General features: G+C 37.7%; 9 protein-coding genes across 16 annotated transcripts; 6 read left to right on the forward strand and 3 right to left on the reverse strand.

Moving 5' to 3' along the window:
• Positions 1 to 6: 6 nt before the first annotated feature.
• On the reverse strand, positions 7 to 2340 carry LOC148174448 (aspartate aminotransferase, cytoplasmic-like). 3 transcript variants are annotated; one of them, XM_088035269.1, is made up of 8 exons: positions 2248 to 2340; positions 2067 to 2202; positions 1834 to 2015; positions 1260 to 1368; positions 843 to 1211; positions 487 to 795; positions 308 to 438; positions 7 to 131 (listed from the first exon to the last, which is right to left on the reverse strand). In XM_088035269.1, the coding sequence occupies exons 2-8, from the start codon at positions 2173 to 2175 to the stop codon at positions 90 to 92; spliced, it is 1251 nt and encodes a 416-aa protein (XP_087891395.1). In that variant the 5' UTR covers positions 2176 to 2202; positions 2248 to 2340; the 3' UTR covers positions 7 to 89. The 3 variants fall into 3 exon arrangements, with proteins under 3 accessions (XP_087891395.1, XP_087891394.1, XP_087891396.1); XM_088035268.1 differs by having other exon boundaries at positions 2067 to 2286; XM_088035270.1 differs by having other exon boundaries at positions 7 to 438; positions 2067 to 2285.
• A 28-nt stretch (positions 2341 to 2368) lies between these two features.
• LOC148174449 (aspartate aminotransferase, cytoplasmic-like) lies at positions 2369 to 5137 on the reverse strand. Its single transcript, XM_088035271.1, has 7 exons — positions 4950 to 5137; positions 4724 to 4905; positions 3979 to 4087; positions 3564 to 3932; positions 3205 to 3513; positions 2915 to 3153; positions 2369 to 2424 (listed from the first exon to the last, which is right to left on the reverse strand). The coding sequence occupies exons 1-6, from the start codon at positions 5056 to 5058 to the stop codon at positions 3014 to 3016; spliced, it is 1218 nt and encodes a 405-aa protein (XP_087891397.1). The 5' UTR covers positions 5059 to 5137; the 3' UTR covers positions 2369 to 2424; positions 2915 to 3013.
• Positions 5138 to 6284: 1147 nt separating this feature from the next.
• On the forward strand, positions 6285 to 7689 carry LOC148174450 (protein lifeguard 4-like). 2 transcript variants are annotated; one of them, XM_088035982.1, is made up of 5 exons: positions 6285 to 6523; positions 6575 to 6830; positions 6879 to 6984; positions 7035 to 7186; positions 7232 to 7689. In XM_088035982.1, the coding sequence occupies exons 2-5, from the start codon at positions 6589 to 6591 to the stop codon at positions 7482 to 7484; spliced, it is 753 nt and encodes a 250-aa protein (XP_087892108.1). In that variant the 5' UTR covers positions 6285 to 6523; positions 6575 to 6588; the 3' UTR covers positions 7485 to 7689. The 2 variants fall into 2 exon arrangements, with proteins under 2 accessions (XP_087892108.1, XP_087892107.1); XM_088035981.1 differs by having other exon boundaries at positions 6287 to 6523; positions 6581 to 6830.
• Positions 7690 to 7779: 90 nt separating this feature from the next.
• Positions 7780 to 14464, forward strand: subdued (anoctamin 1). 4 transcript variants are annotated; one of them, XM_088036239.1, is made up of 14 exons: positions 7780 to 7872; positions 8143 to 8506; positions 9258 to 9564; positions 9612 to 9680; positions 9762 to 9839; positions 9967 to 10127; positions 10542 to 10710; positions 10765 to 11158; positions 11205 to 11602; positions 11649 to 12099; positions 12142 to 12347; positions 12393 to 12565; positions 13451 to 13704; positions 13750 to 14464. In XM_088036239.1, the coding sequence occupies exons 2-14, from the start codon at positions 8151 to 8153 to the stop codon at positions 13941 to 13943; spliced, it is 3210 nt and encodes a 1069-aa protein (XP_087892365.1). In that variant the 5' UTR covers positions 7780 to 7872; positions 8143 to 8150; the 3' UTR covers positions 13944 to 14464. The 4 variants fall into 4 exon arrangements, with proteins under 4 accessions (XP_087892365.1, XP_087892367.1, XP_087892369.1 ...); XM_088036241.1 differs by having other exon boundaries at positions 9771 to 9839; XM_088036240.1 differs by lacking the exon at positions 7780 to 7872 and adding an exon at positions 7986 to 8087.
• Positions 14465 to 14839: 375 nt separating this feature from the next.
• LOC148174452 (myrosinase 1-like) lies at positions 14840 to 16599 on the forward strand. The gene is made up of 5 exons (XM_088036995.1): positions 14840 to 15055; positions 15105 to 15778; positions 15823 to 16245; positions 16290 to 16396; positions 16445 to 16599. The coding sequence occupies exons 1-5, from the start codon at positions 14920 to 14922 to the stop codon at positions 16575 to 16577; spliced, it is 1473 nt and encodes a 490-aa protein (XP_087893121.1). The 5' UTR covers positions 14840 to 14919; the 3' UTR covers positions 16578 to 16599.
• A 409-nt stretch (positions 16600 to 17008) lies between these two features.
• On the forward strand, positions 17009 to 18698 carry LOC148174453 (myrosinase 1-like). The gene is made up of 5 exons (XM_088036642.1): positions 17009 to 17165; positions 17216 to 17889; positions 17933 to 18355; positions 18401 to 18507; positions 18556 to 18698. Exons 1-5 carry the CDS (start codon positions 17030 to 17032, stop codon positions 18680 to 18682), a joined length of 1467 nt encoding a protein of 488 aa, XP_087892768.1. The 5' UTR covers positions 17009 to 17029; the 3' UTR covers positions 18683 to 18698.
• Positions 18699 to 19036: 338 nt separating this feature from the next.
• Positions 19037 to 23124, forward strand: LOC148174454 (coiled-coil domain-containing protein 6-like). Of its 2 annotated transcripts, XM_088035826.1 has the most exons (5): positions 19037 to 19176; positions 19335 to 19552; positions 19603 to 19896; positions 21224 to 21722; positions 21778 to 23124. In XM_088035826.1, exons 2-5 carry the CDS (start codon positions 19337 to 19339, stop codon positions 22014 to 22016), a joined length of 1248 nt encoding a protein of 415 aa, XP_087891952.1. In that variant the 5' UTR covers positions 19037 to 19176; positions 19335 to 19336; the 3' UTR covers positions 22017 to 23124. The 2 variants fall into 2 exon arrangements, with proteins under 2 accessions (XP_087891952.1, XP_087891953.1); XM_088035827.1 differs by lacking the exon at positions 19037 to 19176 and having other exon boundaries at positions 19183 to 19552.
• Positions 23125 to 23141: 17 nt separating this feature from the next.
• On the forward strand, positions 23142 to 24776 carry RpS4 (ribosomal protein S4). Its single transcript, XM_088035828.1, has 5 exons — positions 23142 to 23225; positions 23548 to 23806; positions 23856 to 23953; positions 24114 to 24415; positions 24611 to 24776. The coding sequence occupies exons 1-5, from the start codon at positions 23223 to 23225 to the stop codon at positions 24732 to 24734; spliced, it is 786 nt and encodes a 261-aa protein (XP_087891954.1). The 5' UTR covers positions 23142 to 23222; the 3' UTR covers positions 24735 to 24776.
• A 490-nt stretch (positions 24777 to 25266) lies between these two features.
• Positions 25267 to 26096, reverse strand: LOC148174456 (large ribosomal subunit protein eL19). The gene has a single exon (XM_088035586.1). The coding sequence runs from the start codon at positions 25917 to 25919 to the stop codon at positions 25317 to 25319; it is 603 nt and encodes a 200-aa protein (XP_087891712.1). The 5' UTR covers positions 25920 to 26096; the 3' UTR covers positions 25267 to 25316.
• Between the last annotated feature and the right edge of the window lie 59 nt (positions 26097 to 26155).

A 26155-nucleotide genomic window follows, 5' to 3' on the forward strand; every position in this document is an offset into this window, starting at 1 on the left:
CAAAGAAATCGTCAATCTGTTGGAAACTTTATTGCCAAACACACCACTTTATTCACCATAAAACTTAACAAAATAAAAACACTCCTTTATCAAAGTTTGTGCACCAAATTGGTCACTTCAGGTTTGCCACACTGAAAAAAGTAGATGTAAAAATTAAACCACTTTGAGGCAGCACGATATAATACCAGCATAATATCTACATCTTATCACTTTCGTTTCAGAAATGCTTATAAAACACTGTATAAAATATGTTTATGGGTGACTATGGGATTAAAATGCAGACAAACAAAAATCGGAGTTACTTTACATTTAGCACAGTCTCATTAATGGCTTTGGCAACGTATGCAACGTTCGAAGGCGTGATGCCGCACATGCTGATACGACCAGAGCGGAGCATGTAGACGTGATGCTGCGCAATCATGTGGAGGGACTGTTTTTCTGCAAAAAAAAACATTTCTTTCAAGAGTCGCTTAAAACAGCACTCACCATTAAGTCCAGTGTATGAAAACATCCCAATCTGCGAAGTGATGTGACTCCAATCTCCCGGAGTTTTCAGCTTTTCCAGCTCCTCTCTCAGCGCTTTTCTCATTGAGATGATCCTTGACGACATCGTCTGAATGCACTCCTTCCATTGTGCATAAAGCGCCGGGTTGTTTAGAACGTGAGTTACAATTCTAGCGCCGTGACTCGGCGGATTCGAATACATCCCTCGGATCAACAAAGTCACTTGTGACTTAACGCAGGGAATAACATCAGTGGTTTTAGTCACAAATGTTAAATTACCAACACGTTCGTCTGGAAATCTCAAGTAGTTTCTTCGTGTCTTTCGCGGAATTACTTACTGTACAACCCGAAGTTCTTGGCGAAAGACTGCGCGCACAGCAACTCAAACCCTCTGGATAAGAAATACCGAACACTCCAAGCATCCTTCTCCAAGTCCCCTGAAGCAAACCCTTGATAAGCGGAATCAAAGAACGGGAACAGTTTGCGCTTTTCCATAACATCGGCAATTTTAGTCCACTGATCCTGAGTTGGATCGCATCCAGTGGGATTGTGAGCACAGGCGTGCAAGATTATCACAGAGTTTTCAGGGGCTTTGTTTAGGTCCTCCAGGAAACCGTCTAGGTCCAGACCGCGCTTTGATTCAGACCAATATCTGTATTGTTTGAACTCGACGAAACCAGCGTTGAGAAACACGAGGCGGTGGTTTTCTGGAAAACTTGGTTAAGAAACGGGCGTTGGGGAAATGGGGATGTTACCCCAAGTTGGCGTGGAGGAATAGAAGGTTTTGTAGCCCAAAGTTCGGCTCAGGAATTCGGCGCCGACGCGGAGGCAACCCGTTCCTGATAAGCACTGGACGCCGAAGGCCTAAGAAAAAATATTTTTTATTTTGACAAAAATGGTGGATGCGCCGGGTCGAATTTACCAAATATGCCGTTATTATTTTCCTTGCAGTTTATCTAAAGTACTTAATTGAGTTGTTTTGTGCAATATGATAAGTAATAATGTGTTTTTTAATAGCTTTATAAAATGACGTGGGAATGGAGTCAATCACCAGTCATCTGACCACTTCTGACGTCAATGAGTGGTACATGAAGTTGCCAAAGGTTTTGCAACCGAGAAAACATAGATATAATCAAAGGACAAGTTATCAGAAATGTTTGATAAGATAAGAATGCAAAGACCAAACCATTCGAATTAATTGGCATGCCTAGAACCATGCAAAAAACTTCGTTCAAAATTGACCTGAATTAACAAGGTCGTTAAAACCACTCAATTAAAAAATCTCCTATGACCACAATTAGTTTATGGGTGCATTCAAACTGTACAAACCCGATTTTCCTTAATAGCGGGGTTATCATCCCCCAGCAACATTTTAGTGGCGGCACTAGAAAACGCCTCCAACCCCAAAACCGGCAAATACTCCTTGTTGAGTTTTTCATCGGCTGCTAGGACCTTTTCGGCCTCTCGAACAACTGGTAAAACCCAAGGTTGGCCCTCATTAGTACGATAAGCTATAATACCGCAAATTAACACACACTTTACATACCTTGGATCAAACTTACCCCCAACGCCTAAATTGACTTTATTCGGACAGGTGTCGGCAGCACACTGTTGATTTAGAGCGAAGACTTCGATAGGGGGGCCCTGTTGAACGGACGCGTAACGTGACATGTTCGCACTGTTGAATTTTCACGAGAACTGGGATAAAAGTCGAGATGAAATGAAAAGTTGTTGTTGACTAACCTTTTTGACCTCGATGGGGCTTCAAGGGCACAGCGTGTGCTCGTGCGCAGGAATTTAAAAGTCATAATAATTGAAAGGGGTTTTGGATCTACGCGTAGGTGGAATGCGCCAAGCCTACTACTTCAACCCAGGTAGAATTGTTTATTGATATTTTTCACAAACACGACAAATTCTACGCTAAAAAAGAAGTGTTAATAAAATTGTGTTTTTTTTTTGGTTATGTGTTAGCTTTTACGGCTGATTTTAGAACTACTCCGTAGATCAAATATTTTTAGGTATCTGTCAAATGTCAGAGTAGTTCAATATTTAAAAACCAAATTTTCAATTACGCATTAATCAAGCTCAGTTGCTTTTAGCGTTGTATTTTACCGTAAAACAGAATCGAGCAGCACAGGTGAGTTTATATGTTTATATTAGGTAAATCTTAGGTAACCTTTCTTTTCCAGACAGTTCTCTAAATCGAAATGCTAAACTGCGAATACGGAAAAAGATTTTAAAGAAGTTGGAGAGGGAGGAGAGTGTTGAATCTGCTGTTTCTGGTTGGTAACGGAGCTTAAGAACAAAGAAAAATAGTTTTAACAAAACGGGTGAGATTGCCGCATGAAATAAAGAAATTTTTACCCGGCGCATCCACCAATTTTAGATAAGTAAATTTTATTATATTTACCATAAAAACTTAACAAAACCAAACACTGCTTAGTCGATTGGATCTTATCCACTCTTTGCCGAAAATGCCTATAAAATACCCCCAGGGGCGCTAAATCAGCTACTTTATATTTAATACAGTCTCACTTATAGCTTTGGCTACATATTTAACATTGGAAAATGTGAGCCCGCACACGCTAATACGGCCAGAACGGAGCATATAAACATGGTGCTTTTCCATCATATGAAGAGACTGATTCTCTGCAAACATAAAAAATGTAGCATGCAACCAACACCCCCACAATTAATTACCGTTAAGCCCCGTGAACGAAAACATCCCAATTTGTGAGGTGATGTGGCCCCAATCGCCTGGAGTGTTTAAATTTTCTAGTTCCTGTCTTAAAGCTTTGCGCATTGCAATGTTTCTCGATGATATTGTCTGTAATTCTTGTTTCCATCGTGCATAAAGCATCGGAGTGTTTAAAATGTGGGCTACAATTCTAGCCCCATGGCTGGGTGGATTTGAATACATCCCTCTGATTAATAGAGTGATTTGGGACTTGACGCGAGGTATAACTTCAGTGTTTTTTACCACGAAAGTTAAATTACCAATGCGCTCACCTGGAAATGTCAGTTTTGAGTTACCATTGGGTTAATTTTGAAGCACTCACTATAAATCGCAAAATTTTTAGCAAAAGATTGAGCACAGAGCAACTCGAAGCCCCTCGATGCAAAATACCGCACGCTCCAAGCATCCTGCTCCAAATCCCCGGTGGCAAAACCCTGATAAACTAAATCAAAGAACGGAAACAGTTTTCGCTTTTCCATAACATCGGCAATTTTTCTCCATTGCTCTTGCGTTGGATCACATCCGGTGGGGTTATGAGCACAAGCTTGTAAAATTACAACGGAATTTTCACGTGCTTTGTTGAGATCTTCGAGAAGACCGTCTAGGTCGAGTCCGCGAGTTGCTTGGCACCAGTATCTGTATCGTTTGTGTTTGGTGAAACCTGCGTGAGGGAAAATGAGGCGATGGCTGTCTGGAAAAAATGGGATGGAAAAGTGGTAGAAAAACGGAAATGTTACCCCAAGTTTCCGCGGAGGAGTAGAAAGTTTTGTAGTTCAGGATTTGGGTCAGGAATTCGGCGCCCAAGCGGATGCCGCCCGTTCCTGATAACGTCTGAATACCAAAAGCCTGAAAAAAATTAATTAGTTACAAATTTAATTAAATAAAATGTTTGAATTTTGGTGGTAAAAATGGTGGATGCGCCGGGTCTATTTTTTTTTAACATTATATGCTCTTCTAATAGATCTAATTCGAAGTCGATTCTCGATAATTCGAATTTGAAAAGCTTCCACAATTGATAATAATGTACTGTTTTGATCATATTGGACTACACGTATTTAAGCTTAATTATTATTAATTGGTGTGTTTAGAAAAATCAGAGATTAACTGAAATGTCAACTAACTGCGATTAAATTTAATCTTACTAAAAACAAAATTATTTTATTTTCTCTACTACTAAAAATGTTAGTAACAAATAAACACATGATTTGAAATACATAAATATTTGGATTTTTTTTATGACATCATTAGTTACGAAATGCAGCATTATTGCATAAATGAATGATATAATAGATCATAGTTAAAAATATTTCATTATGCACATCTGACGTCAAAGATTAGATGCCAAAGGTTCTGCATCAGAAAAATGTGTTCAGATAAGAAAATCAAAAAGAAAACACAAACTAATGAGCAACTGCAATTATTGACCTGCACTTTTAAAACCGTTGATTTTATCAAAATTACAAACTGGAAAACTACACAAACCCTATTTTCCTTCACGGCGGGATTATTTTTCCCCAACAACATTTCATTTGCAGCTGTATAAAACGCCTCCAACCCCAAAACCGGTAAATACTCCTTGTTAAGTTTATCATCGGCCGCTAGCGTCTTTTCAACCTCTCGCACCACTGGCATAACCCAAGGCTGGCCCTCATTAGTACGATACCCTAAAACTCAACTCTCCCTTTTGATAATTTTATATCAAACTTACCCCCAACGCATAAATTGACTTTATTAGGGCAAGGATCGGCGGCACATTGATGATTTAAAGCGGTGACTTCGTATAAGGGATTCAGTTCAAGGGTGGCGTAACGTGACATCTTAACAGTGATGAGTATCTAAGAGAATTGCAGAAAATTGACCTCGATGGGGGCAAGTATGGAGGCTGTGAGACCACCGCTCGTGCGCAGGGATTTGAAAGTTGAAATAGAGGGGAGATGTTGAACCACCCGCTGTTTAAATTGGCTAATATTCACGAATAATTTGAGTTCTAAAAATGGTGGATGCGCCAGATTTTAGAAAAAAAACATTCACAGTCTGCAAAAATACGTTTTTGTAGTTTTAATTGAAAAATGTCTGAGCTTAATAAAAACTCCAACAAACGTACCAAACTTCCTAGAATTCGTGTATTTTAGAGAACAAAATGAAAAAAAAATGCATTTTATGCAAGGTGCGATTTATCGCAATCAGTTAAAATCATTTCATCACATCCGGGGTCAATGGGTAGTATATCAAATGCTAAAGGTCTCGGTGGAATGAAAACAGAATGATTGAGTATGTAATACTAGAAGAAATCGTTAGATTAGAAAATTAAAAAGTCGATAAGTTGCGGAAAGTAGTGCGTAGTTACATAATAACAATTTATTAAAATTATCTTCAAATATTTTTAGCTACCGTTTCTAAGAAATATTCGTTTTTAACTACTAGTCCGTTAAAATTCGGAGTCAAGTAAAGTCATGACGTCAAGTAAAGCGCATTTGTATTACTAACATAAAAATTATTAGATAAAATATAAATCTGACGTGTGTAATGGTACATATACAGTATATTTAAATATCAAAGTTGTTATTTATTTTAAATTTGGTCAAATAAATACAGAAAAAAACGTAAGAACTAATTAGCATGTCCAGTAGATACAAAAAACTGTTTTCCAATTAGACTGAATTAATCAATAAAAGGACCTAAAATGGAAATATTCCACGTAAACAGTATTGTTTTTATAGTTTTTACAGTTTTTGCAGTGGATAAAACAGTAAATACAACTTTTTTTAAATACGCGGGAAAAGTGGTCTACAGAACATTGACCAATGCGCCGACAGTAGCGCAAAATGTAAGGAGAATTGGAACTACTTTGTCCACACATAAAAACAATAATTTACGAAAATTAACATTAAAAAGAGTATTTTCAAAACTGTAAATTTGTTGTTGCAAAAAAATAAGGAAAAGTCTGATAAACAACTGAATAATAATGAATCAATCGAACATCAACTGCGACTACCGACTTTTGAACTACCTGGTAGATTAAATATTTTTACTATTTTTATTTACTTTAAATCTCTATTGTAATAACTTAAATCTCGAGGATTTGTAGAGAAGATAAGAAAATCTCCCGAATCATTTGATGGTCGTATTTTCTCATAATACAATTAACCTTAACATCGTTATTAGCAAGTGTCACCTGTTAGAACTGTCATAGTTGTCAAACCTCTCACAACAAAATATTTACTTTCTCCATATTTTCCGTGCAATTTAATTATTAATACCATTTACTGTCGCTGGGTACAGGTCAGTTCACATTCCACCAAATCAATCAATCGATTTTTCATTCCACGTCAGTTTTAGATTCCATCATGTCGTCAACAGTCCCACTAATCCTAGAAGAAGACTGCGAACGTGGCGGCAAAGACTACGATGAAGATGGCATCGAAAATGAGTTTGCTTACCGCAACAACGTCATGCAGGCGTCGAAAAACATCCGCATGGGTTTTATACGAAAAGTTTATGGTTTACTCAGCATGCAACTTCTTCTCACTGTCATCGTGGGGGCGATTTGTTTGTTGACACCGCCGATCAAGAGTTTCATTCACACAAAGTATATTTTTTGTACTAATTAACGAAAACACTCATGTTGTTCTTTCAGTAATTGGTTGGTATTTGTTACTCTTTTCGGAAGCCTTGGTTTACTTCTAGCTTTACATGTGAAGCGCCGAGACACGCCTGCAAATCTTATTCTTTTAGCCGCATTTGTACGTTTGTTTTTTCCCCCAATTCATTTTTGTTAACTCTTCAATTTTAGACTGTGGTGGAAGCTTTCTCAATTGGTGTAATTTTGACGTTCTACTCGCAAGCTGTGGTGCTCCAAGCGTTGGTGCTGACGCTCGTTGTAGTTGCCGGTTTGACTTTTTACACTTTCCAGACCAAGCATGACTTCTCAGCCATGCATTCAAGGTAAAAAATCTAAAGAAACAAGCCCAAGACTAATTTTTGTTTCAGTTTGTTTGCAGGCCTCTGCATTTTGATAGTGGGTGGCTTCCTGCAAGTTTTCTTGCAGTCAAATGTGTTTGAAATCGCCATTTCATTAGGGGGTGCCTTTCTGTTCTGTCTTTTTATTATTTTTGATACACAGATGATTATGCATAATTTGTCAGCTGAAGAGTACATCTTGGCCACCATCAATATTTACATGGATATAATTAATCTGTTTTTGTACATTTTGCGGATCTTGCAAGCGATGAATCGCCAGTAGTGACGACATTTATTGGAATCTTATTAAAAACACAAAATTTTTGTGGTTTAACACTTGATTTTTGAAATTTACGCACATTTGAAGCATTTAATGCAACTACTTTCTGTAGTTCAACTTGTGATATCGTTTATGTATTATAATTGTAAAAATATGTCTATATCGTAAATTGTTTGTGTAAAAGTTCAATAAAGAGATTGGAATCTTATTACTGTTTTTTATTTATTGTTGTTACATACAAAATTGCATTTTTTGCAAGAAAAGTAGTTGCAATTATGAATTCCCAACTCTTGACCTACTTCCCGTGCAAAAAGAACTACTCGGCGAAGAAAAGCTGGCAAAACCTCGAAAATTGAGAGTGAGATGTGAAAAACGTGTTGTTATATTTCAGGTAAGAAAAGCGAAGCACTTTTCCACGAATTAACTTGTAAATCAAGTTAACTCGTGTAAATCAATATTTTCTTTTTTTTTTTTAAATAAGAACTTTGCCCCCTTTAAAAATAGACCTTAAAAACAGTTTCTACTTATAACCGTTTCTTCGTTTTCTCGCTGCGGTGACTTATCACACCACTTATCAAACTGTTAGACATGTGACGTCCTCACCTTGTGACGATTCCAAGAAAAATTAACACATTTGGTATTTATAAAACTGATTTTTTAGTTGCTGTGATGCCACCAGACAAAACCAAAGAAAATGGAGGCAAAAATGGATCTTTTACCACATCTTTGTCGGCCCCCTTGTTGCCTCAAAACAGTCAGGAAATCCATGAGTTACCAGAGATATCACCTGCAAGTTCCCAATCAGAAAGAACCAAGTTTAATAAACATAGAGTTACAATAAGACATGGAGATAGCTTAGAACATGATGGATTTATGTACCACCCGTATATTCTTAGTTATTATGAAGGAGAAGAGGGTGGACAGAGGCAAGCAAGAAATAGGCATAAAAATCCACACAGTTCCAATGATACAGGGGAAGTTACTGAAAGTGGAGACAATTTAGACTCAGACATGGTTGTGGAAAGGTAAGTCATCAAATAAACAAGGAATCGTATATATTTTCCACCTGTGTTTGTTTATTTTATTTGTTTATACTGACATCTAATAGGCAAGTGAAATACAAAAAAGTTACGTCTGATCAATAATCATAACAGAAACACGCAAATGAAAATTAACACCGGTCGACACGATTTTTGAGTCTGGCTTCTAAATGTCAAATTTTGTTTTTTCTACGTTATTACCAACAAAGGAAACAATTTTTTTTTATCAAGCAATTTTTCGAATTTTTAAGAAACATGATTGAATTTCTATAAATTTATTATAAAGTACAATCAGATTTTTTTGCTGAACATCGGAGTTTTTTTAATTCAAGACTAATAGCATACAAATTTAAAATAATAAAAAAATCAAGATTAGATATTTTAGTGTTTTTTGAGGTCTAGCATCAGAATTTATGCATTAGAACAGAAACCCAGAAAAAAAAATTGTCGACCTGAGTAATCGATTATTAAAAGCTGATAAGCGTAGTCTTTCTTCGATTTTCGAACTTTTATGTTTAGAAAATTTCGTACCTTTTCTAGAATTGGTAAATCGTTGGACGATCCTAATATTGGACTAAATTGCTTTTTAATTGCACTATTAATATCGACAGAAAGTTAAGAGTTCTTGTACAGTCAGTCGAACTCGATCAACAAATTTGCATCGCATGTCGCAACTCCCGCAGCACTTGCGCTAATTGAGTGCTATTAACTAATTAAACCCATAATATACTTCCAGAGACATTTCCGCCGCTCAATCAAAGCCTAAACTTCGAATTCCGATGCCGGACTCGATCCAAAGTGAGTCTCAACCAAACGAATCTAGTCATAATAAAGACCCCAATCATAAGTGCCGAGTTCCTACTATATTCTTCGAAGACGGCATGAGGTCCATCGACTTTGTGTTAGTATGGGATGCCTTCAGTGAAGATGCTATCAAAGACGCTGCTTATGATAAACGAAAAGTTTTCGAAGCGAATTTAATTAAGGACGGTTTGGAATTGGAACACGTTCCTCAAGAGCCTAATGGACTTAATTTCGTCAAGGTTCGTCTAAATCCAACGCGACTTTATCTAACGTTGGCTCGTTTTAGATACACGCGCCTAAAGAAGTGTTGAGGAGATACAGTGAAATTTTGAAGCTGAGGATGCCGATGCGAAAAGTAAGTTACAATGGAACTGCGCCACTATTCCCAATAAGTCTGTCTTTTAAACACATTTTTTTTTGTTTTTGTACAATTCTGTTGCTGCAGGAGTTATGTAAGTTGCCCAGAGAGTTTCGCCACAGCCGTTTGTACAACGCTACAGCTTTCATTCGTCAGGTATATGAAGACTTTTGAAGGACCTAACAGTTTTCTTGTTATTAACTCTTGACGCGTGGGGTTTTGCTTTGATCTGTTTCACCACAAATAAGTAGAAAAACCGAAATTAAATAACTCAATTTTACAGATTCCTGCTCTGCGCCAGATGCACTCAAAAACCAACTTCATCGTCGAAGGAATCACCAATTCATGGGATAAACTGAAGTCGTACGTCATCGTGGATCATGCGAAGTTTCCTGAGAAGAATCAACGATTCACTGCTGTTTATAGCAGAGATCGGGAATACCTGTATGTTAATTTGTAATATTCTAAATTAAAATACGTAATTTTGCTAATTTTACTAGTTCTTGAATGAAATTTGGAGATTTTACTCCTTTTGACTCGCTCATTAAATCTGCCAATTTCAACATTTTAGAACAAGAGACTGAATTTTTTGAAATTTTTGTTTTCAGGACGAGCTAAAAATTTGTAATATCCTGATTTAAAATACGTAATTTTGCCAATTTTAGTAGTACTTGAATGAAATTTGGAGACATTACTCCTTGAAACGTTTATTAACTTTACCAAATTTCAAAATTTTAGAACACGAGACTAATTTTTTAGAAATTTTTGTTTTCAGGACGAGGACGAAATCGGGAATACTTGTATGTTAATTTAGAGACGACATTTAAACTGAAGATAAATTCGTGGTGTCTTTTCCAGATTTGATGTTGATTCGCCTTGTTTTTTCACCCCGGCAATTCATTCAAGGATCGTTCAGTTTATTTTGGACCGTAAACGCTTCAGTGAGAACCATCACGACGACTTTGGTTTTGGGATTGAGAAGTTGTTGACTGACAAAGTTTACAGTGCCGCGTATCCTTTGCACGATGTAAGTTTTTGATTACTTTTTATGGTTTTTATTACTGCTTTTTGTATTCTACAGGGTGATTTGAAACAACCGGGTTCCCTCCGGTACCTCCTCTACGACGAGTGGACAGCCATAAGAAAATGGTACCGCTACCAACCCTTGGATTACGTCAAAGATTATTTTGGGGTGAAAATCGGCTTGTACTTCGCCTGGCTCGGTTTCTACACCCACATGTTACTCCCAGCCGCCATCGTCGGTTTGGCATGTTTCATTTATTCCTGCGTCACTCTGTATACCAACAAACCCAGCGAAGATATCTGCAATTCTAACGAGACAATCAAAATGTGCCCATTGTGCAACCACTGGTGCAACTATTGGGATTTGAAAGAGACCTGCACGCATGCAAGAATAACATATCTTTTTGACAACGCGGCGACTGTCTTCTTTGCTGTTTTCATGTCGTTTTGGGGTGAGTTTAAATTCGAAAAAATATCCCCAATACGGTAAAATTTCAGCGGTTTTGTTTTTGGAGCTCTGGAAACGGTACTCTGCGGAAATTACCCATCGCTGGGACTTGACTGGTTTTGACATCCAAGAGGAGCATCCCCGACCACAATATTTAGCGCGATTGGCTCATGTGAAGAGACAGGAGGTGAATGTGGTGACGAATCTACCGGAGCCACATGTCCCGTTCTGGAGGCTCAGAGTTCCAATAACAATCTTCAGTTTCTCGGTGGTTCTTTTGCTGATCACGATGGCTCTAGCTACTGTAGTTGCCATTGTTGTGTACAGAATGTCTGTCTTATTCGCACTGAGAGTTTACTCGGATCAAGTGGACAATAGTCAAGCGATTTTGTTCACCACGTGTACTGCAGCGTGCATTAATTTGTTCTTCATTGTCCTTTTTAACTTGGTAAGATGTTAATTGACGTTAAAAAATAATCTTGACGTGTTCGTAGTTTTACAATTTCGTGGCGGAGTACCTGACTGAGTTCGAGCTCCTGAGGACTCAAACCGAATTCGACGACTCTCTCACCCTCAAGATCTACCTCCTCCAGTTTGTAAATTATTACGCTTCAATTTTCTACATCGCGTTCTTTAAAGGAAAATTTGTTGGCTCGCCCAAAGAATACAGAAAGTTATTCGGGTACCGCCAAGAAGAGTGCGGCCCTGGCGGGTGTCTCATGGAATTATGCATCCAACTAGCTATCATCATGGTCGGAAAACAAGCCGTGAATACGGTCCTGGAGATGTTATTCCCGTTATTCTACAAGTGGCTCAACACCATTAAAGTGAAGACCGGTATCAGTAAAGATCTCTCATGCAAAGGAGAGCGCCCACAGTGGCTGAAGGACTACAAATTAGTAGAATGGGGGCCAAGGAGTCTCTTCCCAGAATACCTCGAAATGGGTAAGTTTGGGATTTTGTACGAAAACGAAAATCTCGGTTTAGTGTTGCAGTACGGCTTTGTGACCATCTTCGTGGCTGCGTTTCCACTGGCGCCGTTTTTCGCGCTTTTGAATAACGTCCTGGAGATGCGTCTCGACGCCCGGAAGCTCATAACGTACTATAGGAGGCCCGTGAGTCAGAGAGTCAGAGATATAGGAGTGTGGTACAGGATATTGGATTCCATCGGAAAACTTTCAGTGGTTACAAATGTAATTAAACAGTTTTTTTAACTGGAAATTTAAGCGAGTTTTTAGGGTTTTATCATCGCCTTCACCTCTGAATTTATTCCTCGGTTCATCTACCGGTTTTATGTGAGCAAAGACCACAGTTTGACGGGCTATTTGAACTTTTCTTTATCGTACTTCAATTCGTCCGACTTTCGTAATGAGTCCGTCCCGCACAGCAGCTCTTCTTTTGAAATTTGCAGGTATCGTATAACTCAAAAGCAGAAAAGGAACTGAATTTTTAATACAGTCGAACTTCCATAACTCGAAACTTGAAGGAAAACCACAATTGGTTTGAGTTAAAGAAAAAATGAAAATTTGGTTGAAGTACATAATCCGTTATTAAATTTTAGCGCAAATGTTTGTTCTTACAATTCTTTTCATAAATTTAGTTTTTAGATAAGGTCGCCTAAAAATTGTTTTTTAAAGAATTAAAAATGTAGTCAGTAGCATAATCACAGTAAAAAGAGAGTTTCAATGTTTCAAGCGCATTTTTCACTTGTAAATGTAAACCTTCAAAATCTACATCGTTTCGAGTTGCAATTTTTATAATTTTCTGAAATTTTTGTTATAGATCTGATTTTGATCTGATTTTTTAGGATATTGTTCTTCTTGCACTTAGAAATTTGTTTTCTGGCTCAATTCTTCTAGTGGGATATCGTTGTCGGAATCACTTACCGAAACCAGATTTTCGAAATAAAATTCTGAATAGTTTTTTCGGTAACATCGGAGCTCCATATGGCGGATACGATTTTTACACAACCCAGAAGATTAATTTTGGGCATCTTTCACTTTTGATAAAATTCTAGATTTATGGTGACATTTAAAGCTATTTTAACTTCAGAAGATTCAGTACCACAAGTACCACAATATCATCTTTAACGAACTAATTCTGAGAAAATATGTTGGTACAATTTAATTCGATTTATAGAAATTTTCGAGTTATAGAATTTCGAGTCATAGATATGAAATCACATGTAAGATTTAAGAAAAACGGAAGGGAATAAAATAAATTTCGAGTTGTAGAAAAATTCGAATAATAGAAGTTCGAGTTGTGGAAGTTCGACTGTATTTTTTTCATCTTTTAGATATCCCGACTTCCGAGAGCCCCCCTGGTCCCCCAATCGCTACGAATCAACGACAGTCTACTGGCACATTCTGGCAGCTCGCCTCGCTTTCGTCGTAATTTTCGAAAATATCGTCGCTTTCATCATTATTATCATCAAATGGTGCATCCCTGATATACCAGGTCCTCTAAAAGACCGCATCAGACGAGAAGCTTACATTACCAATGAGATTATCATCAAACAAGAAACGATAAGAGCGCAGCAGAGCTACTTATGTGAGTTGTGTACACAATTTTTTTCACAATTGAACTGTTTTTTAGATCCGTCGCCAAAGATATGTAAAGAGACTATAAGAAATATCAACGAGTGTCCTTCGACTCCTGAGCAATGGGACAGATTGTTAAGTAGGTCTTTAGCAGGTACCGATTTTGATTTGATGGTTCATAGTAGTACTTATCCCTCCGAGCGGCGGGGAGATAAAAGTGAAGCGGACCAAACACCGTTAAGTGTTTAGTTTTTACTTCTTTTATTATCGATAAAAAAATCCTGTGAAGCACAAATATGGGATTGTTGTGCCTTTTTTAACTCAAATAGAATTTTTACTTATACCTATAAATGTGAATATATGAATATTTTGCTCATTTGTTAAGAGATCTGTACGCATTTTATTGCCACGTTTATTATTCGTTACATAATTCTGTGATAACACCATTGAAATTTTGTAATTTTAAAGCAATGTTGACTGATATTTCTTTGAGTTTAGTAAGTACTTATTTATTTGATTTGTCTCGACTCGAATTACTACTACTACGTAGCTTCCAAATGTAAACAGCTTAGAAATATGTACTTCCGTTGTTGCATTGTTTCCTATTTTGGGTTTTTTGCTCGAATTTTAACTATTTGTGGGCTGTGGAATAAGTTTTTTAATTTGTAGATGCAGTTATTTTATTTTGTAATGTAATTTTTGAGATCTGCTGTTTCTAATAATATGTTTAAACCTGAATAAGTGTATTTCCAATAAAATCACTAATCAAGTTAGTTTTTTTTACTTCCGTTTCTTTGCTTCTCAATTTTCATGTTTAATTAATTAATTCTCAAACCACTGAATTAATTAGGGTATTGACGCTTGTGACTTAACTTTTCTTCTCTCAATACTTAAAAGTTTGGTAAACCAAGTGTTCGTTAAAGGCAGCAAAAAAACACAATATTTTATGGAAACCCGGTGCATCCACCATTTTACACAAATATATTTTTTAAATTACTCGTATATTTACGTAGAAGCAAAATCAGATTGCTTATCAAATATAAAACAGTTTTACCTCTGCTTATCGACTTGAATCTAATCAAAGCGCGTTGTTTTCTATAATTGGAAGATAATTAATAATCTTAAAAAGCTGCGTCATTAAAAGATTTTCATCAACAAACATAAATTTAAAAGAGATGTTTCTTATATCATTTCCAAAGTATCTCTGACTGTTTTAAGACAAATAATGCCTCTCAAGATCACCATCTTGTTGTGTTGCTATCTGTGGATTGTTAAAACAGCAGAAATAAAAATTCCCAGTGATTTCAAACTTGGAGTAGCGACAGCCGCGTTCCAAATCGAAGGAGGATGGAATGCCAGTGGTCTGTGAAAACCATTTTTTTAAGTGAAGTGGATAATCACACTTTTCAGGAAAAGGCGAAAGCATCTGGGACCGTCTCGGCCACTCTCATCCTGAACTCATCGCCGACCAAAGCAACGGAGATATTTCCTGCGATTCTTACGATTTCTGGGAGAAAGACATCGAAATCTTAAAGTACCTAAACGTCGATCATTACAGATTTTCTCTATCATGGACGCGAATTCTTCCAAATGGTTTCTCAAACTACATCAACCCAGATGGAATCAAATACTACAATAATCTAATCGACGCTCTTCTGGAGAACGGGATTGAACCCATGATAACTCTGTACCATTGGGACCTTCCTCAGAATCTGCAGAATTTGGGTGGTTGGACTAATCACGACATTTCTGATTATTTCACGGATTATGCTCGAGTAGCGTTTGACCATTTCGGAGATCGTGTCAAACACTGGATTACAATAAACGAACCGAATAGTATTTGCGTGGGGACTTTCGAAAGCGACAATGCTGCTCCCGCTGGTTTGGCGAATCCAGGAATTGGATTATATTTGTGTGGAAAAACGATTTTATTGGCTCATGCCAAAGCGTACCGACTGTATGAAGAGGAGTACAAGGAGAAATTTAGCGGTAATGTTGGGATAAGCATAGATTCGAACTGGTACGAGCCTAAAACTAACGAAACTATCGACGTGTTAGCTGCAGAAAGAGAAATGCAATTCATGGTAATTTTTGGTGTGGTTTTCTTAATATGGAAGAGTTTTTGTAGCTGGGGTGGTGGGCGCATCCTATTTTTTCCCCAGAGGGTGATTATCCTGACGCTATGAAAACTCGTATCGCTGCTGTGAGTGAAGAAGAGAATTTTAGCAAGTCCAGGTTGCCTTCGTTTACTCCTGAAGAAATAAAGCTCATTCAAGGGAGCTCTGACTTTATGGGAATTAATCATTATCACACATATGCAATTTCTGATGTTGGAGAAGCTAGTAATGTTACCTCTCAAGCTAAAGATAAAGGAACAGAACGCTCAACTAACCCTGACTGGGAACCAACTCCTACAATCGTTCCATGGGGCTTCCGCAAACTGTTAAATTTTATTAAGAACGAGTACGATAATCCTCTGGTTATTGTCACAGAGAACGGGTCCAGAGATCCGACAGAATATGCTGATAACGAAAGAGTTCTTTATATAAATGTTAGTTTGTCTTGATAAAATGAAGATACTGAGTTTTTTTTCAGGAGTATTTGAAAGCTGTGCTGTTAGCTGTCCTGGAAGATGGGTGTAATGTGCAAGGCTATACGGTTTGGAGCATAATGGACAATATAGAGTGGAGAGGAGGATACACGTAATTTTTTTAATTCCGGAAATAACATATTTGCACTTTAATTTTTAGAGCCAAGTTTGGGCTGTTTTTGGTCAATTTTACCGACCCTGAACGACCCAGAACTCCGAAATTGTCGGCGGATTACTACAAGAATATGATAAAAACACGAACACTTACTTATCCTGACACAATAAAAAGTTAAATAAAAGAAATGCAAAAAATGATTCAACATGTTTTATTGACAATTATTCTTTAAGTCACTGAATTAGTTGCAGTATTGACGGTTTGTTGACTTAACCTTTCCCCCTCTTCTTCTTTGAAAACTTCCAAGTGTAGTAAAATAGTGTTAGTTATCGATAACAAAAGAAATGAATATTTTATGGAAACCCGGCGCATCCACCATTTTTACAAATTCAATTATTTACTAATATATTTACGTAGAAGCAAAATCAGTTGATTTCTTATCAATTATAAAACAGTTTCACCTCTACTTATCGACTTGAATCTAATCAAAGCGCGTTGTTTTCTACAATTGGAAGATAATTAACAATCTTAAAAAGCTGCGTCATTGAAAGATTTTCATCAACATACAAATTTAAAAGAGATGTTTCTCATATCATTCCCAAAGTTTCTTTGACAGTTTTAACACAAATAATGCCTCTCAAGATCACCATCTGGTTGTGTTGCTACTTTTGGATTGTTAACACGGCAGAAATAAAAATTCCCAATGATTTCAAACTTGGAGTAGCGACAGCCGCGTTCCAAATCGAAGGAGGATGGAATGCCAGTGGTCTGTAAAAACTATTTTCTTTAAGTGAAGTGGATAATCACACTTTTCAGGAAAAGGCGAAAGCATCTGGGACCGTCTCGGCCACTCTCATCCTGAACTCATCGCCGACCAAAGCAACGGAGATATTTCCTGCGATTCTTACGATTTCTGGGAGAAAGACATCGAAATCTTAAAGTACCTAAACGTGGATCATTACAGATTTTCTCTATCATGGACGCGAATTCTTCCAAGTGGTTTCTCAAACTACATCAACCCAGATGGAATCAAATACTACAATAATCTAATCGACGCTCTTCTGGAGAACGGGATTGAGCCCATGGTGACTCTGTACCATTGGGACCTTCCTCAGAATCTGCAGAATTTGGATGGTTGGACTAATCACGACATTTCTGATTATTTTACAGATTATGCACGCGTAGCGTTTGACCATTTCGGTGATCGTGTTAAATACTGGATTACGATTAACGAACCTAATGCTATTTGCGTGAGGACGTTCGAAACTGACACTGCTGCTCCTGCTGGTGTGGCGACACCAGGAATTGGGTTGTATTTGTGCGGGAAAACGATTTTATTGACCCATGCTAAAACGTACCGCCTGTATGAAGAGGAGTACAAAGAGAAATTTGGCGGTAGTGTTGGGATAAGCATCGATTCAAACTGGTGTGAGCCCAAAACTAACGAAAGTAGCGACGTGGCAGCCGCAGAGAGGGAATTACAGTTTACGGTAATTTCTAATACGCTTTTATTGAAATTTAATTTTTTTGTAGTTGGGATGGTGGGCGCATCCTCTTTTTTCCAAAAATGGTGATTATCCTGAAGTTATGAAAACTCGTATCGCTGAAATGAGTCAAAAAGAGAATTTCAGCAGATCCAGGTTGCCCTCGTTCACTTCTGAAGAAATCGAACTCATTAAAGGCAGTTCTGATTTCTTGGGACTTAATCATTACATTACTTACGCCATAGCTGATAAGGAAATCGCCAGTAATGTTACTTCCCAAGATAAAGACAAAGGAATAGAACGGTCAGTTGATCCCGACTGGACACCAGGTCCTTACATCGTACCCTGGGGCTTCCGCAAACTGTTAAATTTTATCAAGAACGAATATGATAATCCTCTAGTTATTGTCACAGAGAACGGTAATGGAGATTCGGCGGAATATAGTGATACAGAAAGAGTTCTTTATTTAAATGTTAGTTTCTTCTTGTTTAAGTGAAAATATTAATCTTTTTTTAAGGAGTATCTGAAAGCAGTGCTATTAGCTGTCCTGGAAGATGACTGTAATGTACAAGGCTACACAGCTTGGAGTGTAATGGACAATATGGAGTGGAGATCAGGTTACACGTAATTTTCTATTCTCGTAAAAAGCGTTGTTTGCATATGAATTTTCAGAATCAAGTTTGGCCTGTATTTTGTCAATTTTACTGATCCCGAACGACCCAGAACTCCGAAAATGTCGGCCGATTACTACAAGAATGTGATAAAAACACGCACCATTACTTATCCTGATACAGAATAAAAATAAAATTACAAAATTTTTGAGAAATAGAAGCTTATTACGATTTGTTTACAATTGACGCGACTAACTAAAATATTTTGTTAATCTTTGTTCATAAATATAAAAAAAATGTTTTTGTCACAAATTGGTAAATCCGGCTCTGTTCGAAATACAACCCTGTATTCCATACAAGTCACCAGATGAAATAAAACTAAACCAACTATATCAACCAAAAATCCCTAAATTACTGTTTTAAGATTAAAATAACACATTTAAATAAACCGGAAAGTTTAAAATCCCAAAGAAATTAACATCTTTAGTATACAATGGTACTAAATTTTACCATTTGTTTAATTGTTGTATTTCCCTAATTAAGTTTACCGGTATTTTGGTGACCTCCCGTAGGTTGGCAGCGCTGTGCATGGCGGCTGTCAAGAAACGAAACCGAAAATTGTCATCTGTCCTCATGTTTATTGCTAATTGTTTAATTTTTTAGTTACAGTGCAGCAACAAAGGTGTGAACTGAAACGTTACCCCTCAAAAATCCCTCCTTTATGTTAACCTTTAACCTACGTAAAAAACTTGCAATTTCGTTGAACCTCTTAAAGAAAAAAATCTATGCCGGATTTGCTCCATCGTATATTAATTCCGTTGTGTTGAATTGTGTTCGAAGATATGGCTGATTCGGCAAGTGAGTCTGACTCTAGCAGCATCGACGGGGGCCCCATCATGATGCCCCCAAGTCCCATAACAAGAGAACAACTCCAGAAACGAATTGAAAGTTTGCAACAACAAAATCGAGTGCTCAAAGTGGAGCTTGAGACGTACAAACTGCGCGTGAAGGCTCTGCAAGAGGAGAATCGCGGTCTTAGACAAGCTTCTGTGATTATTGTAAGTTAATTTTTGTTGTGAAAGTAACAGATTTGATTTGAGAGTTTTAGCAAGCTAAAGCGGAACAAGAAGAGGAGTTCATTTCCAATACTCTATTGAAGAAGATTCAAGCTTTGAAGAAAGAGAAGGAATCTTTGGCTCATCACTATGAAAGAGAAGAAGAATGCCTCACTAATGATCTCTCTAGGAAACTGACTCAGTTGAGGCAGGAAAAGTGTCGACTTGAACAGACTCTAGAACAGGAACAAGAGTGCCTTGTTAACCGTCTAATGAGGAAGATTGAGAAACTTGAGGCAGAGACTCTTGCCAAACAGAGCAATTTAGAGCAACTCAGGCGAGAGAAGGTGAGAAAATCATCAAGTTTTAAAGAGGATTGTCTTTTCAAGTGTCACATAACATTTGTCAGGTGTTGGCACACTTTACTAGCGTGACATTGCAGTTTTAAGATCGAAAATGCCTAAAAATAGAACTAATTTCAAGGGGACTATTAGCACAGGTCGCAATTTATTGAGAATTCTTAGCCAGAATGATCATTTAGTTTACTTTATTATTATCATTAAAGCTATTTTTAAATTTCGAAATTTATGGAGTTTGTGATTTACCATGTTTGCTCAGATGATTCATATCCAGTTGAACTACTTCACTTGGAAGAATTTTTTAATCCAAAAATTTTTTCAACGCTGAATTATTAACTCTTTAACTGTTGTAAACGTATATTTACGTTTTGTTATTTTTCTCAGAAAATGCAAATGATAAGAATTTGAAATTTAGGGGACAAAAGTAAGCGGATAAGACGAATCGAATAAATAGATTCGCATGCACGTGACACTGCCGGTTATGGAAGTGGCAGTCAACTTGCTTATTTTAAATGGAACACCCTATATTTTATTGCATTTCTAAATTCTATGTGCAAATTGAAGATGACTTAAATTGTATCATTCCTGAAATATCTCGATTTTTCAAAAAAAATAATTAAATTTGCATTACAAAAAAAATATTTCTACAAAATTTTGTGAGAATTTTTCATTTCTATTAGACTACCAAAATTGTTTATAAAAGATCCACCTAAAATTGAATTGTTACCATTCCAAAGCATGCTTAAAAAAATTGGAAACAAAAGAGTAAAAACACTCCTTTTTTCCGTATTTTTAGTAGGAAACATGTGTCCAATACATAAAGTTAACGCATAATTTTGTTGTACGTTTGTAAAGTCACCCTTAATTTGAATGTAGAATCTGTAAATGTAATAATATATGGGTGTTCCATTTTAAATAAGCAATTTGACTACTACTTCCGGCATAACCGGAAGTTTCACGAATACGTGAATATTGTCATTCGATTTGTCTTATTCGCTTATTTTTGTTCCTAAAATCTCAAATTCTCATCTTTTGTAGTTTATGAGAAAAATGTCAAATCCTATATTAGATATTTACATAACAAGTGCAAAAAGTGACCAATTTCGCAAGAGGATGAATGTAGATGCCGAGTGCATATACTTTTATAACAGTTAATGGGTTAAGAAGATAACATTGACGTAATAAATAAATATTTCCGCTTCAGGTGTCATTTTATATCAATAAATCAGTGATAAGCAGATAATAAAGTAAACAAATATGTATTACGTAAATAAAACATTTTGGGCTAGATTTAATTTCGGGCCTTTTTTTCTAGGTCGAACTCGAGAACACTCTCGAGCAAGAACAAGAAGCCCTCGTCAACAAGTTATGGAAGCGAATGGACAAACTCGAGGCTGAGAAACGCATGCTCCAAATAAAACTCGACCAACCGGTGTCAGATCCGGCGAGTCCAAGAGACATCAACAACGGCGACACTGCCACCAACCTCAGTGCCCACATTCAAACTCTTCGTTCTGAAGTGGCGCGATTAAGACAAACTCTCGCTATAAGTCAACAAGAACATACTCAAAAGATGCAGAGATACGCCCAGGAGGAACGCAACATCAAAGAGGAGAACCTGAGGTTGCAGAGGAAGCTCCAGTTGGAGGTGGAGAGACGTGAAGCTCTCTGCCGACACCTTTCAGAGAGTGAAAGTTCTTTGGAGATGGAGGAGGAGAGACATTACAACGAGCAAGTTTTGGGGGTCAGGCAGCACACCGTGTCGCCGGTACCGTATAATCCGTCGCCAAGTCAGAGTCGTCCTCTCAGTCCAGGTAACTAATTGAATTATTTTAGGAGACTCTTAATTTACGAATTTTCGTTTCTCAGGTTTGTCTTCGATGCAAGCGCCGTCCCCCCGCGACTCGTTGGTAGTAGGGGCCCCACCGCGCTGCCCAGCCTGTGGTCAATTACTGACGCCCGCTTGCGTCTCCTCCGGTTTGCACAATGTAGGTTCTAGCAGTCCCCCAGCGCCCCCCCATCGAAGAACTAGTGAGAGGTTTATCAAACCAGCGATTCCAGCGCCCCAACCAGCTAGTCCCATGGATACATCAATCACTAAAGAATAGGAATAAGGTACGTTGGACTTCTCTGCATGTTATTTGTAAGAACTTTGAGTTCTCAACAAATAAATTTCATAAAACTACATGGTGTTTCTGTGAAGCTAATGAATTCTCCTTGATTTCTTGGATTTTCGATTTGGGGCAGCTGTATTTTCATTGATTTCAGGATCTGCTTTGCTTTTAATATGTGTACTTAACGATGTATAATGTAAAAGGAGCTTAATATGGGTAGCTCTAGAATATTTCCATATTTAAATGTTCTTTGAGTGATTTTCAACTAGGCAAACTTTGTCACGGGATTTATGCCATGTTGCCAACAACTTTCACAATGTTTGTGATATTTGAACACTTGTTAGATGATGCGACTGGGAATTTTATCTTTTTGGTTTACTGTATACACAACTTTTGTTACGTTTTAAGCACGCAATAACAAAATCGCTTGGGTAGTTGTCAGGAAATGAAATGTTACTTCTAAATAGGAGAAGTAACATTTCAAGTTCTGTAGTTTAATTTACAATTTTATTGTACCATTTCAATCGCCCCCGATTGAAGTGCTGTAATTTGCATCATTTGTTACATTCATTATGCTAGAAATTACTGAATAAAGACTATTTAGTTTAGATTTAGGTGTTTTTTAGCTTAACATTGTTCTCAAAAATTGACACTACAGGTGGCAATTCAAAAAAATTGTGAAAAGTGATATTAGGATATAAATTCTTTTCATTGGTGAAATATATAATTTGTGCCACAGCCAAATATTTCTATCGTCAAAATCTTCCTTAGCGAGTAACTTTTACAAACCAATGAAAAATATCAATGACTATTTCAGGGTCATGCTGTAGTTTAGGTTAACATTTTGTTACTGTAAGTTGAAATATTTGTTATGTTTTTAGTAAACTGATGTATTTTTCCTGAAAATGTTGTTTTTATCGACTTTCGCAAATGCTGTGAACTGAAGGCCTATTTTGCGAGACCTGACACAGTTCTGAACCAACTGGCTTACGAATTCCTGTATTTTTATGCTACGAATTATTTTATATTTTAATAATTTGTAACAAGGTTGATATGTATTGGTTTTTAAATGATAATAAATATTTGAAAAGTACGTTTTAAATTACCCGCTCATTTTACGTAGAGGCGCTCGCGTCGGTTTGACAGCAACCAGGACCCTACATTACCGGCGGTTCTTTTCCTACCCGTCAAAGTGTCAAGATGGTAAGTGGTGCCTAGTTTTTTCTTTAATTCGCAAACATCGTAATAATTCCTGACTAAAATCAACCAAATTTGGTTTAAACCCAAAACGTAGCCCCATATTCATTCACCCGTGTGCGTATTTTTGGCCTAATTTGGAATGATTGTCACAAAAATTCGTCATGTCAACATTGCCGATTTTGTTGTTATTCTCCAGTTTTGGGGCTCAAAGAAGAAGGAACTGTGATTCAAATTGGTATTGCTTTGTGTCAAATTAGTCTTTTAAAATTATTTAGTTTTGTTGTGGTGTTACGGACGTGTTGATTTTATAACCTTACTTTTCCAGGCGCGAGGTCCCAAGAAGCATTTGAAACGTCTCAATGCCCCCAAAGCATGGATGTTGGACAAGTTGGGGGGTGTTTTCGCCCCTCGTCCATCCACCGGCCCCCACAAGTTGCGAGAGTCGTTGCCTTTGGTCATTTTCCTGAGAAACAGGCTGAAGTATGCTTTGACCAACTCAGAAGTAACCAAGATTGTTATGCAGAGGTTGATTAAAGTTGACGGGAAAGTGAGGACGGATCCTAACTACCCCGCCGGGTTCATGGGTAAGTTTTCAATTTTTTTTGTCTGTTATTACTAATTAAATGTTTTTAGATGTGATCACTATTGAGAAAACTGGGGAGTTCTTCCGTTTGATCTACGATGTTAAGGGAAGGTTCACCATCCATCGCATCACCGGAGAGGAGGCCAAAGTAAGTCTACTTAAAAACAGTCAATTTGTGGCGCTTTTGATGAGACAATCAGGCACTCAATTGAGTCGCGACAATGATCCCACTCTTACTCATCTGATTGTACTTAAAACAACGCCCGTGATTTCGCCCCCTTCATTTTAATGTCTCCCTTGTGTTTTAGTACAAACTCTGCAAAGTGAAGAAAGTGCAAACTGGCCCCAAAGGAATCCCCTTCTTGGTCACCCGCGACGGCCGCACCATCCGGTACCCAGACCCCATGATCAAGGTCAACGACACCATTCAATTGGAGATCGCAACTTCGAAAATTTTGGATTTCATCAAATTTGAGTCTGGAAATCTCTGCATGATTACTGGAGGTCGTAACTTGGGACGTGTCGGTACTGTCGTGAGCCGAGAACGTCATCCTGGATCGTTCGATATTGTACACGTCAAGGATGCAAATGGACACACTTTTGCAACTAGGTGCGTTTATAACAATTGGAGGCCCTATCGAAGCTGCGTTTGTTGTTTGGTGACAAAAGGCAGTCAATGTGAGGCCAAAATTAAATTTCTGTAATTGGTCACTGAGTAGCCATGTGGCTAGAGCAGTATTACCCAAACAGAAAACAGTTTTTTTGAAGTTTTGAGTTTTTGGTTCTTATTGTTTGTTTGTTGCAGGTTAAATAATGTATTCATCATTGGAAAGGGTAGCAAACCTTACGTTTCCTTGCCTAGAGGTAAAGGAGTCAAGTTGAGCATTGCTGAAGAAAGAGACAAGCGGCTGGCTGCAAAGAGCCAGTAATGTTGTAAGATTACAATATTTTCAATAAAAATGTAAAAATTGGGTCTTTTCTTTTATTTTCTGCAGTCCCTTGGAATTCGAATTATTGAGAGTCGACTGTATGTCACAATACGAATTACATACAAAATTTTATCTGCTGCTAGCTGGAAATTGCGATTTAGCCGTTAAATCTTGATGAAAACTCGTAGTTTTTTAGATTTCGTGCTCTACTCCTGGAATCCAACCCAAAAAACGGCAAGAATTTACGAAAAATTGACATTTAGTATCAAAACAAGCTATTTCTCTCCGAATTTTGCAGATTTTCAATAAAAATGTAAAAATTGAGTCTTTTTTATTTGTTGCTCGGTAATTCGAATTATCGAGAGTCGACTGTATGTTACGACTCGAATAACATACAAAATTTTATCTGCCAACACAAAATTGCTTGCAAAAGATAGAAACTAAGCTATTATATGAAAATTTATTAAAGTGAGGATATAAAAATTTAGAAGATCTTTTTATTATGGGAAGACTGATTAGTGGAGCTACCCAATAATTTTAGTTTTTTTATTACAGTAAGAAACAGAGATACAAGTTAAAAAATTATTTTTTAACAGCAGCTGCAGCCTCATCTTCTCTTTGATAATTCTGCAACACTTCTTGTTTCTTAGCGGCGATTCTCTCCTCACGCCGTTTCCTTGCTTCTTTCACCTTTAACCTCCTAGCATCAGCTTGGTCATTCAACATCTTTGCACGCGCCTTCTCCGCCTTCTTCTTATGGATGTACTCCATAAGAACCCTCTTGTTCTTGAACACGTTACCTTTCGCCTTCATGTACAAAGAATGGTACAGATGGCGATCAATCTTCTTCGCCTCTCGGTACTTCTTAAGAAGCCTCCTCAAGACACGCATCCTTTGCACCCACAGCTCCTTCTGGGGCATACGCGCATTGGCCGTACCTTTCCTCTTACCAAACCCACAGTGGCGGCCTTTCCTTCTAGCTTCCGTGTTCTTGCGGACACGAGCCCTGGAGTGCACAGCGACGGGCTTCTTGATGATGAGACCATCCTTGATCAATTTCCGGATGTTTTGACGAGAGTTGGTGTTGGCGATCTCGTTGATTTCGTTCGGATCTAACCACACTTTTTTGCGACCGCATCGCATCACGGAGGCTGCGAGCCGCTTCTGGAGCTTCAGGGAACTCATTTTTCACGTTTCGTACACGCGATTCGCGCTAAAAGGGGCCCAAATTCACGAATTTGAGCGAATTCGACAATTTCACAACGTGTAGAAATTTGACGAAAGACAGAAAGGACGTGCCAACCCAACGACGGGAAATTCACCAGGCCGGTACCAACCTTTTGTGAAAGTCACCAGTTCCTGCCAACTCAAACTGGAGCTTTAGGGAACTTAGTTTTCACGCGATTCGCGCTAAAAGGGAC

This window comes from Gnatocerus cornutus, chromosome 5, assembly GCF_029298725.1.
Source record: "Gnatocerus cornutus isolate USDA-ARS CGAHR chromosome 5, icGnaCorn1.1, whole genome shotgun sequence".
NCBI lineage: Eukaryota > Metazoa > Arthropoda > Insecta > Coleoptera > Tenebrionidae > Gnatocerus > Gnatocerus cornutus.

What these genes read in the sequence shown, in the direction of transcription:
- subdued (XM_088036239.1), top strand. Translation starts at nt 8,151, where the DNA reads ATGCCACCAGACAAAACCAAAGAAAATGGAGGCAAAAATGGATCTTTT. An exon ending in AGCAGAGATCGGGAATACCT is followed by an intron (nt 10,128 to 10,541) that starts GTATGTTAATTT and finishes TGTCTTTTCCAG; the next exon opens with ATTTGATGTTGATTCGCCTT. An exon ending in TCTTCTTTTGAAATTTGCAG is followed by an intron (nt 12,566 to 13,450) that starts GTATCGTATAAC and finishes TTCATCTTTTAG; the next exon opens with ATATCCCGACTTCCGAGAGC.
- LOC148174449 (XM_088035271.1), bottom strand. Translation starts at nt 5,058, where the DNA reads ATGTCACGTTACGCCACCCTTGAACTGAATCCCTTATACGAAGTCACC. An exon ending in CCGCCGTGAAGGAAAATAGG is followed by an intron (nt 4,088 to 4,723) that starts GTTTGTGTAGTT and finishes AATTTTTTTCAG; the next exon opens with GCTTTTGGTATTCAGACGTT. An exon ending in CTCCTCCGCGGAAACTTGGG is followed by an intron (nt 3,933 to 3,978) that starts GTAACATTTCCG and finishes CATTTTTTCCAG; the next exon opens with ACAGCCATCGCCTCATTTTC.
- LOC148174452 (XM_088036995.1), top strand. Translation starts at nt 14,920, where the DNA reads ATGCCTCTCAAGATCACCATCTTGTTGTGTTGCTATCTGTGGATTGTT. An exon ending in AAAGAGAAATGCAATTCATG is followed by an intron (nt 15,779 to 15,822) that starts GTAATTTTTGGT and finishes GAGTTTTTGTAG; the next exon opens with CTGGGGTGGTGGGCGCATCC. An exon ending in GAGTGGAGAGGAGGATACAC is followed by an intron (nt 16,397 to 16,444) that starts GTAATTTTTTTA and finishes TTTAATTTTTAG; the next exon opens with AGCCAAGTTTGGGCTGTTTT.
- LOC148174450 (XM_088035982.1), top strand. Translation starts at nt 6,589, where the DNA reads ATGTCGTCAACAGTCCCACTAATCCTAGAAGAAGACTGCGAACGTGGC. An exon ending in AAGAGTTTCATTCACACAAA is followed by an intron (nt 6,831 to 6,878) that starts GTATATTTTTTG and finishes TTGTTCTTTCAG; the next exon opens with TAATTGGTTGGTATTTGTTA. An exon ending in TTCTCAGCCATGCATTCAAG is followed by an intron (nt 7,187 to 7,231) that starts GTAAAAAATCTA and finishes TTTTTGTTTCAG; the next exon opens with TTTGTTTGCAGGCCTCTGCA.
- LOC148174454 (XM_088035826.1), top strand. Translation starts at nt 19,337, where the DNA reads ATGGCTGATTCGGCAAGTGAGTCTGACTCTAGCAGCATCGACGGGGGC. An exon ending in GACAAGCTTCTGTGATTATT is followed by an intron (nt 19,553 to 19,602) that starts GTAAGTTAATTT and finishes TGAGAGTTTTAG; the next exon opens with CAAGCTAAAGCGGAACAAGA. An exon ending in AGCAACTCAGGCGAGAGAAG is followed by an intron (nt 19,897 to 21,223) that starts GTGAGAAAATCA and finishes CTTTTTTTCTAG; the next exon opens with GTCGAACTCGAGAACACTCT.
- LOC148174456 (XM_088035586.1), bottom strand. Translation starts at nt 25,919, where the DNA reads ATGAGTTCCCTGAAGCTCCAGAAGCGGCTCGCAGCCTCCGTGATGCGA.
- LOC148174453 (XM_088036642.1), top strand. Translation starts at nt 17,030, where the DNA reads ATGCCTCTCAAGATCACCATCTGGTTGTGTTGCTACTTTTGGATTGTT. An exon ending in AGGAGGATGGAATGCCAGTG is followed by an intron (nt 17,166 to 17,215) that starts GTCTGTAAAAAC and finishes CACACTTTTCAG; the next exon opens with GAAAAGGCGAAAGCATCTGG. An exon ending in GAGTGGAGATCAGGTTACAC is followed by an intron (nt 18,508 to 18,555) that starts GTAATTTTCTAT and finishes ATGAATTTTCAG; the next exon opens with AATCAAGTTTGGCCTGTATT.
- LOC148174448 (XM_088035269.1), bottom strand. Translation starts at nt 2,175, where the DNA reads ATGTCACGTTACGCGTCCGTTCAACAGGGCCCCCCTATCGAAGTCTTC. An exon ending in CCGCTATTAAGGAAAATCGG is followed by an intron (nt 1,369 to 1,833) that starts GTTTGTACAGTT and finishes ATTTTTTCTTAG; the next exon opens with GCCTTCGGCGTCCAGTGCTT. An exon ending in TTCCTCCACGCCAACTTGGG is followed by an intron (nt 1,212 to 1,259) that starts GTAACATCCCCA and finishes CAAGTTTTCCAG; the next exon opens with AAAACCACCGCCTCGTGTTT.
- RpS4 (XM_088035828.1), top strand. An exon ending in CTACCCCGCCGGGTTCATGG is followed by an intron (nt 23,807 to 23,855) that starts GTAAGTTTTCAA and finishes AAATGTTTTTAG; the next exon opens with ATGTGATCACTATTGAGAAA. An exon ending in GGACACACTTTTGCAACTAG is followed by an intron (nt 24,416 to 24,610) that starts GTGCGTTTATAA and finishes TGTTTGTTGCAG; the next exon opens with GTTAAATAATGTATTCATCA.